Below are 12,391 nucleotides of genomic sequence, written 5' to 3'. Positions count from 1 at the left end.
GTCCACGATGTTGTGTGTATCAATAGTTCATTCCTTTTTATCGCGGAGCGGGACTCCTATTTATAAAAAGTAAGTCTATTTGATTAAGCTTTTTGTACTCTGATGACAGTATTACTTAACGCGGAAAAAACGATAACCAGAAAAGAGATACTAAACACATCAACTTGAACATACTTAGTTTCATTATGACTTCCCAAGGCATTCCCAAGTGAAACCAGACTGCTTACGTGGTTCGCTCTGTAGGCTGTGGAAGACAGCCACGGTTCTACTGCAACTCCTTAAGTCATTACTAGAGGTTCCGCCAAAAAAAACAGACCTTGAAAGTCCTAAGGGCCAAATTCTGGGGACAATTCAGTGTAGAGGAGCGGTCCTCAACCCTCACAGTGTATCGAAGTTGCCAGGAAAGATTTTACAGTTACATGAAGTCCCATCCTAGACACTGGGTTTCACTTAGTCACAGGTGGGCTATAAGTCTTTGGTGGGTTTTTTGTTTGTTTTTAAACCTCTGCAGATGCTTCCAGTATGCAGCCAGGGTAGATAACCACTGGTTTAGAAGAAGCTGTCTCACGTCTAAGTACATTTCCCACCTGACAAAGTGACGTAATATTTTCCAGGATGACTGATTTCCAGGAAGATTCCTTCACACAAGGTCATGGACCCATCCCTACAGAATTCAGTATGCATTCTGAACGCTTCTGTGTCGAGAGCTGACATTTTCAGAATCACTGGAGAGGACAACCGAATTCATCACTGATAGTGGCTTTCCTTCTCGCCCCCGACTTTCTTGTTAATTTACCTGTCGTGCTACTAGGTGAACAGGAAGATTGCTTTGTTCACGGGATGACACAGTTGTTTAGGGTGGATCCGACTGTAAATGGGCTCCTCTACTGCACGTAACAGAAAGGATAACGATTCATCATCTCTTCTCTGACCTGACACACTTAATGCTATTTTAACAACCAGGATCAGGATCCTGGCAACTCTCCAGGGCTTCCACAAATGAGCCTAACCGCGTTTCAGACAGAAAAGAATTCCTGTCAAGAATCATTTCATCCCCAGCCCTTCCTTTCCTGTTTTCTCCCTCTTGGGCTTTACGTTTTTTTAAAAAAAATAAATTTTGTTTATTGAATAGATAGTCCAGGAGTCATTCACTTTTCCCTTCTAGAATTACAGGTCTATTTAGAATTCGACACACCTGATACCTGGGATGAATTTCCACCCTCTGTTGCTGTCTGGTGACCAAAAGCAGACACCGAATGATTCAGTAACTCTGCGTGTCTTGCCTTGAGTAAAAGAGTTAAAGTTTTGCACGGCTTTTTGAAATTCTCCCTTATGGACCCTGTTACTTCCTTTGAGGATCTTTATTTGGTGATCACAGGTCTAGAGTGTTGAACCCCAGTTTTATGAGTTCAGATGAGCCAGGGCAGATCCACCCATAAAGCCATATGGAAATTACCTCTGGCCAGAAACAAAAGGCGGATACAACATTGAGACATTGCCTTTGTTTGTTTCTTCAATGAAATCAATCTGGACGGCTGATACTTTAGAACATGGGTCCAAGATACACCCTATGGCTGGAATCTATCTTCCAAGTTCAAAACTTAGGTTGAAATAGAAGTGGTAAGTCAGGAAACCCCACCTCATTTCCCCATCTTCGGCATTTAGAAAAGGGCAGTGGGTTAACTCAGGCACGGAAAGCAGACTGCCTATTCTAGCAGAATTTTCTGGGTAAGCATGCTTGTGTAGACAATTCCAAATGGTGATAAATGACAAAGTCAAGAATAAAGAGGTGAAGGCTCTACATGGGCCTGATCAGAGGTATGCCTTTTATACGTGGCCAGAGCCTGATAGCCTTGGATCAAGCCAAGGACCAAGCTGTGTTTCCTGGCATGAAATAAATTATATTTCATCAAGTTATGAAAAAGAAAAGTATCCAATTAGGAGCATTTGGTTAGGCAGACTTTGATTCTAAAGTCTTTTATTGAAACATAGATTCTATTTTTTTCTTGAAACATAGATTCTACTTTTTGTTTTCTCTCTCCCAGTCCTTTGCTTGATGACTAACAAGACTTACCCTGCTATAGAAGTTTCCCTCTTTGCCCGCCCCCCTCCTGACTCCCGCTGTGGAACAGCTGGAAGAAGGACTTCGGTCCTTGTCTTCTCTGAAGAAAGATTTCAGCAAAGAGACAGTGTTTATTAGAAGCAAAGTACATGCGGAAGAGCACACGGGCAAACTGGCCGTGAGCTGTGTGCAACTGGCGTGGCTGAGGTTGCTTCTGTGGGGGCAGTTTCCCGGGTTGTCTCCGGCCAGTCATCTTGCTTTTGCCCATCTTTGGTCTGTCAAAGGGCAGTGGGCAGCCAATTGCGGCTGCTCAGCCTGGGGCCTGTCTATCTCCTACCTCATGACCAGAAGTCAACATAAATCAGAAACACTTGTAGGAGCCTGTGTGGTCGAGGAAGGAAGCATTCAACTGAGAAATCTAAAAGAACAGTGCAACCTACAGATTCCGTCTACCGTACTTGTAACTGTCAGGTTGGAAAAGAAAGGGAATGTGGAGAAGGGAGGCACCCAACTTGTCTCATTAAAAATACAGAAGTATACCCTCGCTCTCTGTGCTCCCAGGTCCCTGATACTCTATTCTTAGTTTAAAGTTGGAAGTTCCCATGTTAGACTCCAATCCTATCTTTGATGCTTCAGAAGTTGGCTTAACCTTTACTATGGTGCCCACTGGTTATTCGATTCAAGGCTTCCTTTCAATAGACCCTAAGTAAACTCCACGAAGCCAAGGCTGTCGTCTGATTTTGCGTCTCACGCTGCTTGGCTCACAGAATATGCTCAAGAAGTATCTGCTGAAGGGACGGAGAGGGAAAGGGCTGGATTAAGTCCAAGCTGATTAACATGACACACTAAAGATGGGCCCGGCTTTGTTACTGGTCACCCCCTACCCTAGGGACTTCACCTGAAGACCTCTAGGTGGCGTCCAGGATGCTGTGTCACAGCTTGGTGCCTGCATACACTTTAGACCCTCTACTGGACACGCCCTTCTCCTCCTAACTCACTTGGTAAAATCTTAGGTACCAGTTAAAAACCCTTCCTGGATGCTGACATCCCTAAGTCAGTGTTAATCCCTCTTCCCTTTATGCTGCCTGTACCTTGGACACACACGTGCCGAGCTGTCTTTTCATTCACTTGATATTTTACTGCTCAAGGTCTCCGTTTGTGGTTTACACATGAGCTGCTCACAGGCAGACACGGTGAATGGCTTCCACATCTCTGCATCCCTCCAGAAGACATGTTTTCAACACCCATCCATTCATTGTTCACGCTGAGGACTGTTCTAGGCCTTGAGAACTGACCACTGTTCACAAAGCAGATTAAAACCCTTGCCCTCTGGGGAGAGTGGGAGGGAGGGAGACGCAAGAGGGAAGACATATGGGAACATATGTATATGTATAGCTGATTCACTTTGTTGTAAAGCAGAAACTAACACACCATTGTAAAGCAATTATACCCCAATAAAGATGTTTAAAAAAAAAAAAAAAAAAAAACCCTTGCCCTCGTGGAGCTTATATTCTAATTGTGGGAGAATGACAACAAAGGAAATTAATAAATAAAACTCATAAAAGAGTTACGGGGAAACAGTCAGGGAAGGAAGAGAGAATGTGTGTGTGTGTGCACATATACCAAGGAGAGTATCTGAGGGAAAGCTCCTAGCGCAGGAGCTGCAAGTGCAAAGGCCCCGAGGCGGGCGTGCATCTACTGTCTGGAACACTCATAGGACAGCGAGGAAGTGAGAGGCAGGAAGAGCATGAGCGAATGGAAGTGGAGTACGAGATACAGTCAAAGAGAAGGAGCGGGTGGGGGTGTGGATGGTCAGACCACACAGGGCCGTGGAGGCCACCGGGAGGACTTCGATTTTCACTGAGGGAAAGAGAAGCCACCTGACAGATCCGAACAAGGGAGGGATGAGACCCAGCTCGCAGTGTGACAGGGTCGAGAACTGAGAGCAGACTTGAAGGACGCAAAGCTCGAAGCAAGGGTACAACTTAGGAGGCTATTTACTGCACTCATCTCGGGAGGAGACGACGGTGTCTCAGACCAAATGGAGAGCAGAGGCTGCGTGAGAAGGGGGGAGATTCTCGATATATTCTGAAGAGACAGACAACAGCATTTGCATGTGGAACGTAAGGGGAAAAGAACAGTCAAGGACGAGTCCACGTTCCAGGGCGGAAGGTCTTGGGACTGAGAGACGAAGAGGTATGGATGGAGAGGTGGAAGACGGAAAGGGGCAGGTCGAGGATGGGGGGAGTCGGGAGGTCAAACTTGAGAAGTCCACGAGACACCTCAGTGATGCTGCCGCATAGACAGTAGGACGTGTGGGTCTGGGATGCAGAGGAGAGACCAGCGAAGAGATGCTATTTAAAAGTCTGACATCGAATGGAGTCACTGAAGGAGGGAGTGTGGATAGAGAAGACAGAGGACAGCCCTGGGCTCTCCAAGATGTCAAGCCGATGAGGAAGAGCCAGCCAAGGAGACAACGGAGCTGCTAGTCAGATAGAAGAAACCCGGAAAAGTGTGGCTCTAGAAACCAAACAAATGGCTCTAGAAACCATTTTAAGCAAATGTTGCTTAAAATGGCCCTTTACGAACTTTCTATTTAAAAGAGGATGGAGTAGTCCGCCATGTTGATTAGGAGGAGGGCTGAGGATCCCCTCCTGGATTTATCAACGTGAAGGTCACTGGTGATCTGACGTGACTAGTTTGGGGTAAGTGATGGGGAGGTAACTGGAGTAGGTTCAAGAGACTCAGGAGAGAGCAAGTACACACAACTTGTTCAAGGAGAGTTGCTGTAAAGAAAAGAAGGAAAACGGGACAGCTAGAGGGGCATATGAGGTCAAATTTTGCCAAAGGGGTAACAACTCCATTTTTACGTGCCGATGGTGTTTCCATTAGAAGGAGAAATACCGCCGAGGAGAGAGGGAAGGGCTGTGATAGCTGTGTTGGTGTGGGGATGGGGAACCGGGATCTAGCACCCAGGTAGGGGTCATTGCTCACAGTAACAGGAGAAGAGGCGGAGCATTCCGGCAAATACACAAGGGGGGATGGATGTGTGGTGGGATCGCTTGGACCGTCTCCTCTGTGTTTTCTCAATGAAATAGGAAGCAAATTCCCGGGAGAGCTCGAGAGGAGAAGGGTTTGATGAGAGAGGAAATGGTGTGAAAGCCTTTTAGGAGAGTAGAAAAGTGCACGGAAGAGGCACATAGAGTATGATTTCTGGGCAGCATCGAGGGCCAGCTGATCGTGAATTTAGGGTGAGATTCGTCAGCAGGGGCTTGGCCAGGTTCAGCGTACGGATGCAGGTGTGAGAACGGAGACCTGAGGATGTGCGGAGCAAATATGACAAATGTTGCCTGAAGCTGATCGAACTGAACGGAGCTTTCTTCCTGTCACCAGAGACTTCAGAGGCGACTTTCCTCTTGGGATCACACGCCTGTCCCACCCAGGTTTCATCGTCTTCACAACAAAAATCCACAAAACCCAGAATTCTGAAATACTCACCGCCCTTCGAATCTGTGTTTTAAAAAATCGAACAATGCCTTTTGCATCATATCTGTGACCTGCAAATGAGTAAGCAGTAAGAGACAATAAGATATTACTCTGAGAAAACAATTTTACTACCCTTAACAACGTCTGAAAACCTGGGCTTTCCGCTGGGAAAAAGTAGCATGTGAGGTTGCCCCTGTCTTCCGTCGCTGAGCTCTGATACAGTAGTAACAATCAGAAAGACAAAGTTCCCCAAACTAACCCTCGGAGTGACAGTTAATGACATTGCAAGGGGTTTCAGTCACTCTCCATTTGATACTCTCTCTCCAGACTGAGTCAACTGTAGCTCACAAGGCGACAGCCAAGAAAACAAAATAGAACAGAACAGGTAGCAATGTACACCGTGGCTTGAAAACAACATGCCTTACTGCCGCAGCTCTTTTCTAAGTTCAAGAGTCAGGAGAGGGAGGTGGGGTTGCAAAGCAGTTCGGCATGCAAGGTCCAGGGTACTCCCGAGGGCAGCTACCTACCTCGTACCCCTTCAGAGAGGGGCCCACCAGGACCACAGGTCGCATAGAAGGGACCACGTCATAAGGAGGGGTGTGCTCTGTCTGCAGAGAGAGAGGAGATGCCTTCAGATGGTTAAAAGGCAGAGGGAACTCAAATCTTTTATGTATAAACTGTTCTGTCTCAACTCTGCTATACGAGGCACTACCTTTCCAGACATTTCCTTTTTTTTCACTTGCCTCTTTTTCTAAATAAACCCAATCCAAGACCGGGTGGGTTTATTTCCCTCACGTCTCGAAGTGATTGAGCTCTCTACAGTTTTCTGGCTCTCCTTAAAAGATGCTCGTCACGTTCCTAAAGCAGGAGGGGCTGCTTTTGAACAGAAGCTAGTTGGCAGAACAGACAGAAACATGCCTCATGCAGGAGAGGTGCTCTTAGGCTTGACTAGAGGTTAATGTTGCTTTTCAGGTGGCATCTGAGTTTTCTCAAGAGTCGCGTGATCAGACCTCACGTGGTTAATTACAAGGAAAAGAAGTTGGGTCCTGGATGTTGGTCTTACCTGGATAAAACCTCATTTCAAAACATTACCAAATACTTGACAGTTTCTATTTTGCTGTGAGAGTTTAGATGCGCCTGCACGCTTGTTCCAGTAGAGGGAATCGCGATCACTGTTCACAGCTGAGGGACTCACATTTTTAGATTTTTGGTTTCTATCCCTTGGAACTTAAACACTCGCAATGTAAGGTTTATGTGCCTTGGAGGGAAGGTGGTTCCTGTGTGTGTGATAATATATCCAAGTGTGTGTGATAATATATCCAAGTGATAGTATATCCAACCTCCGTGGCCTCACAGGTTCATTGTCATCTTGTACATCTCATATGCTTCTTAAGAACTGTTTAGGAGGTGTTTCTGTTACATAACTAACTCATGCCCTCCCACGATAATTTCTTTCTTTTTTAGAAGAGCAGGGGGAGGACCTAATTTTGTAGCAATTTCTAAAACTTGCAACGATTTTCAGCTCTCCTGCTTCCAATAAAATAACGAAAAGAAAGCTTTTTCCCAAAATTAGATAACTCATTTGTCTGATGATCTTAAAATCCCCTATTTTAATGGCAGAAAATGTTAAAGTGACCCAAAAAATGACTTTTTTTTTTTTTTTTTTTTATGTAGAAGAAAGGGCTATGGCCTGAGACACTGGGATAAACAAATCATGGTGACAGGAATCTTCCTGTATTGAGGAGTGTCTGAAAAAAATATATATTTTAAGAATCACACAGACCCAAAGAAAAATCTTCTCCAAACTATTTGGAGAATTTGATACACATCGCAAATGTGAATGTCATTAGTGTACCAGGCGGCTGCATGACAGAACATGTCACTGTTGCTTAAAATGGCCCTTTACGAACCTTCTGACTCTGATCGAATTTAACTCACTGGGGGGGGAGGGGGAGGGGATGAAAAAGCATTTCGAATTCAAAAGGTTCCATCTGAGCTTTTGCCGATCGTCACAGACAATCTCATCCAAGGCGAGAAAATATTACTACGACTGGGCTGTCAGATTTGACTGCTGGAAACTTTAGTGTTAAGTGAATTGTAATAGACACAATCAAGGTGGAATACATTTTTAAACAGAAGGAAAAAAAAACAACAACCAAGACAAATATAATACGGTGACAGCACAAATGCCACACAAGCACCACTCTAAAAGCAACCTAAAACGTGGGAAATAATCTTATCATTGCATCTCAGGCTGTTTCTTTGGGTTTCTGAACGCTACATGGAAGCTGACCACGTCATCAGTAACGTAAGAAGAATGAATACTGGTGCCGAAGGCATCATAAGCATATCCGTGAAATGATCACATGAAATTCATTCATGAAATTATTGCCAAATTCATTCATGAAATCATCGCATCTATACCACCTGAGATCATGTTGAAAGTGTTTAGAAACCAAGTCCTTGTAACTATGCAGTCTAAGAATCCCTCTTCCACTGTTGTAAGTTGCACGCATTTTAGGAACAGCTCCCAAGAAATTTTATTTCAGGTCTTTAAATACGCAGTGGCCCAGTACTGGACGGGTCTTGGGCTCCTTCGATTTGTGACTGCCAGCTAGCAAAGCGTTACCCATGCTGGTAAATCAGCCTCTTTAACAGTAGGGTAGCAGAAGTGACCTTATTTGATGGAATACTGGTACTCTGTGCTCTATGGATCGTGACACCATCCTTTTCATCTATCCTTTCCTGCTAAGTGGAATGCGTTCCAATTATTTAGTGGAAGAACTACGATAAACATTTTTCAAATTCTGGAATTTAAGAGTCAGCAAACTTCAAAAACCTATCAACGAACGTGGTTTTCGTTCCTGTCGCTGTTCCGTAAAGCCCAGAGCAGCTGAGCGATGCTGCGTTTCTAGGTTTCTGCTGCTCTGAACACTGTGAGTCACCTGGCTGCACGTTTTAGCCGTGACAAGAAGACAGAACCAGAGACATGGACCCACTGTCGTGGATGGACATCCAGCTGGGGCTTTCGGTGTTCACACAAAAATCCAGGTGTTTTAGTCTGTGCCTGGAGTGGCTAGGTCTTCCATGATGAAAGCAACCATAATTTACTTAAAAAACAAAACGAGGGCTTCCCTGGTGGCGCAGTGGTTGGGAGTCCGCCTGCTGATGCAGGGGACACGGGTTCGTGCCCCGGTCCGGGAGGATCCCGCGTGCCGCGGAGCGGCCGGGCCCGTGAGCTATGGCCGCTGAGCCTGCGCGTCCGGAGCCTGTGCTCCGTAACGGGAGAGGCCACAACAGTGAGAGGGCCGTGTACCGCAAAAAAAAAAAAAAAAAAAAAAAAAACAAAACGAAACACAGTTCAGCATCTGACACCTCACTGGTGACTCAGAGCTCCTCCACAGGGCAGAATCCTTGTGCACAGAGAAGAGCTCAGGGCGTGGACAGTCGAAGGGGGAGTAGATTCTACTCCACCCCTGAGTGTCATGAGAGGTTGTGCCGGACTTGCTGACGTCACAAAGAATAACTCTAAAAGACAGCACAGCACAGCAGGCGGCGGGCAGTGGTGTGTAAAAGAAGGGAAGGAAAGAAGGGGATTGTAGGGGAGGTATCCTTAGAAAATAACGCTTTGGAGCTACAAAATGTGCTGGAGGAAACAGACTTTGGGATCAGTGGAGCGCAGAAATAGCCTAGTTTCCAGTCAGGGGACGAAAAACATCACTGGGTAGCATCTTGGTCGGCCAGCGGCACAGGCTCTACGCACGCATAGCCGCCGTGCCGCCATCCGACAGGGGGGATGCCGAGGTCTGAGTAACATCGGGAGAGGGTTTATATATGACAACAGGAGAAACTCACAGTAAACCGCCAAAACAAGCCTGCAGTTTCCCACTGGTCTTGTTCATCGGCAGATTTTGCACCTAGTGGATGAGAAGTTTAAATGCTGACTAAATTAAAAATTGAAGAATTGAAAAAAATGTTTTAGTACAAGCTATGTATCTGGGTATCATAAATCAGAATATAATGATGGTTTTAATAGGCTTGATTATCAGTTAAATTTCTGCAGAAGAGAGAGAAAGAGACAGAAGCATGCACAAGAGAGGTGCATTCCATGGAGTTGTCAGCGTTTGACGTTCCTTGAATGTTGGAACGAATGCCCTTGGCGGGGTAGATATTATTCCATCAAAAAGGCTAAGTACTGCGATGGTGCTTTCACAGGTCACTCACTGAATTTAGTTGGTTGGAAATGCATGGACTCAGCGGCTTGATAGGTTCTTTTCACAGGACAGAACTGATTGGTATCGAATAAAACTGTGGGATTGAATGCTAATGATGCCAGGGGCAGGATAAACACAGCTTATGTCAATGTGAACTTACCGATTTCTGCTTCTGCTTAGCTACAGCAGCATGGAAAAGAGACAAAGAATAACAAAGCATGCATGTTATTGGCTTTATCAAGGACGCAGACAGTCCACAGGACTAGAAATGTGACGTGGTGCAGAGCACGTGGACAGACGCAAGCTTGGAAGTTCATGTTACCTTCTTAAAGAAGGGCATTCTTTTCTCTTTGGAGTGGGGTGACGTTACACTGTTTGCACTGGGTTTAGGGGAGCGGTGGTTTGCTGGAATATCATTGTCTTCTGCATCTAAGCCAGTAGCATCTATGTCTATAGCTATATACAGACAAACAATTCAAAAATCATCAGGTAGACAGGAGAGGAAAAATCGGTTATCAAAAAAATAAAACGAAAAGCAAACAAAACTAACCACAGTCAAAGATCTATCATGGGTGCTTAGCACAGTAAACAAGGTACAATTTCAAGGTAAAGCACGTGAAGAATGTAATCAAATCAAACAGAAAGATGCTCTCATGGTATCTGTGTGCTTGGACCCATTAGTTTCATGCTACATCTCTCGAGTAAGATTTTTCAGACAAACAAGTTTTTAAGTTGTAGTTTTGTTTCAAATGTGATACGGTATTTTCCAAATCAACTGTCTATGAGTAACAGGACAGAACACCTTCACTTCTTCCCAGAGCTTAAAGCAGCTTTCAGATAATCAGCAACTACACGGGAAACCTTTACCACACCATGCCTCTGCTATCTTACCGCGCTTGGTTTTGTGTGAAAATAAGGGCAGCGTGGAAAGCTTCACCGAAATCACAACAGGCACTTGAGGGAAAGAGAGAATAGAAAATCCTAAACCCAGCAACACAAAGAAGTTATACGCAAGGCAAATGATTCTGGAGGGAACCAGGATGGACCACATGAAAATGATTTCACGATGACGTGGGCACCCCCGAGGCAGGCCTGACTGAAGACTGATTAGAAACCACTGGATCCAATGACGTCCAAATGAAACGAATCTTATACAACGACCTAAGGCGCCTCCCGATGATTTTATATAAACTCACTGGATTCACATGAGAGGCAGTTGCAGAAGGGCGGGCAGACCCGAGAGAACATGCCACCGACCTCCTCATCTGGAGAATGAGGGGTTCCGATTTGTGGTTCCACACGTTTTCAACTTTGTAACTCTCGGGCTCTGAAGACAGAGCCCTGGAGAATTAAGTCTCCAATGAAGAAAGATCCAGCATCTCACCGTGAGGGTTATACTGTGCCTCCACGTGCCATCACGAGAGAATTCGACCCTCGGGAGAATCAGGGCTGGAAGGCATTTGAGAAAATCAACTGCAACTCTCTTGTTTTTCAAGATTGAAAAGAAATTCTCAGAGTTGAAGGGACTTGTTTCTGATGACATCTTGGCATCTAGCTCTTCTGCCTCTGTGATGCTGTATGACTCTCCGGCCGGGGTCCCGCCACAATCCCGGTGCCCTCATCCGATCGCCTAAGCTTCCCAAGTGGGCTCGTGTCCTCAGTGCCAGGATTCAGGAAGATATTACAGAGCCGAGCTCACTAGGAAATTATTGTGTCCTTTAGGTGAGGTCAAGTAGAAGAAGAGAGGAAGAAATCTACTCGCCCCGGGAGAGCATCATATCACACATGTAGCTCTCTTAACAAAAACCACAGTACATTCAGACTTAAGGACCAAACTGACTATTGCGAAAGGACGGATGGCTCAGTGTTGCAGAACCTTAGCTTCCATTCCCTGTGAAAATAAGCTGCCCTGGTGCTCCTGACAGCCGCCCGGAACCTTTCCAAACGCCTGGAGATCCTCTGACAGGCATCACATACGTTATTTTTTCAGTGTTGAGGTTATGACGGATGTTAGATGATTCACTCAGCCTTTCGAAAACTAGGTTCTCCTGGTGAACCGTTCCTCTGCATCTGATTAGGTCGAATCGCTGGGATGGAGCGAACACCTGACGACGTTAGCACAGTGTCGCAAATGTCAGCTCTTGCTTGCATGAAGATGAGGTAAGAACGCTCTTTCTCCCGTGACAGGCGTAACACAATGAGTTAATTTCAGGTATACAGTCAGGCATACCTAGTAAGTATGCCTTTCTCTTTGCCCCATCTACGCCTTTGCATAAGCTAAGAGGTTCCGCACGTGTTGTACAATGGAAACGTTATGAAACGTGCCTAGTGGTTTGAACGGATGCTGACTTGTATACCACCCGAGGAGGCTTTTCCCTGAATCCCAATTTAGGGAGCACGTTATTCACGTCCTCCTGGATGAGATGGAGAGGATCTGGCTCAGCTTTGCATTATTCCTATAGTATGCCTTAAGCCAAATCAAATAAGCTTCCCTTTTGGTGGTCAATTCCCACATGCTTCTACCTTTCTAGTCTTTTACGGGGCTTACTTATAAAGGCCACGTTCAAGGGACAGTCCCCTTGAGAGCCTCTCTGAAATTGAGGATACCTAATGGCCTGTCACTGTTGAC

At 45.5% G+C, this 12,391-nt stretch overlaps 1 protein-coding gene across 3 annotated transcripts in view; it reads right to left on the bottom strand.

Moving 5' to 3' along the window:
- CACNB2 (calcium voltage-gated channel auxiliary subunit beta 2) overlaps window positions 1-12,391 on the bottom strand; it is a 397,653-nt gene that overhangs the window by 23,504 nt on the left and 361,758 nt on the right. For 2 of the 3 annotated variants that reach the window (XM_065870842.1, XM_065870840.1), the window contains exons 6-8: window positions 10,085-10,218; window positions 6,076-6,156; window positions 5,561-5,619 (exon numbers count right to left, since the gene is read on the bottom strand). In XM_065870842.1, coding sequence (XP_065726914.1) covers window positions 5,561-5,619; window positions 6,076-6,156; window positions 10,085-10,218 — 274 coding nt within the window. Of the gene's footprint in view, window positions 1-5,560; window positions 5,620-6,075; window positions 6,157-9,922; window positions 9,943-10,084; window positions 10,219-12,391 lie in introns of all 3 variants that reach the window. The other variant, XM_065870841.1, reaches the window with a different exon arrangement.

Source organism: Phocoena phocoena, chromosome 2 (assembly GCF_963924675.1).
Source record: "Phocoena phocoena chromosome 2, mPhoPho1.1, whole genome shotgun sequence".
NCBI classification, from domain to species: domain Eukaryota; kingdom Metazoa; phylum Chordata; class Mammalia; order Artiodactyla; family Phocoenidae; genus Phocoena; species Phocoena phocoena.
The sequence above is the reverse complement of the archived record's forward strand: the minus strand, read 5'-3'. Positions and strand labels throughout refer to the sequence as shown.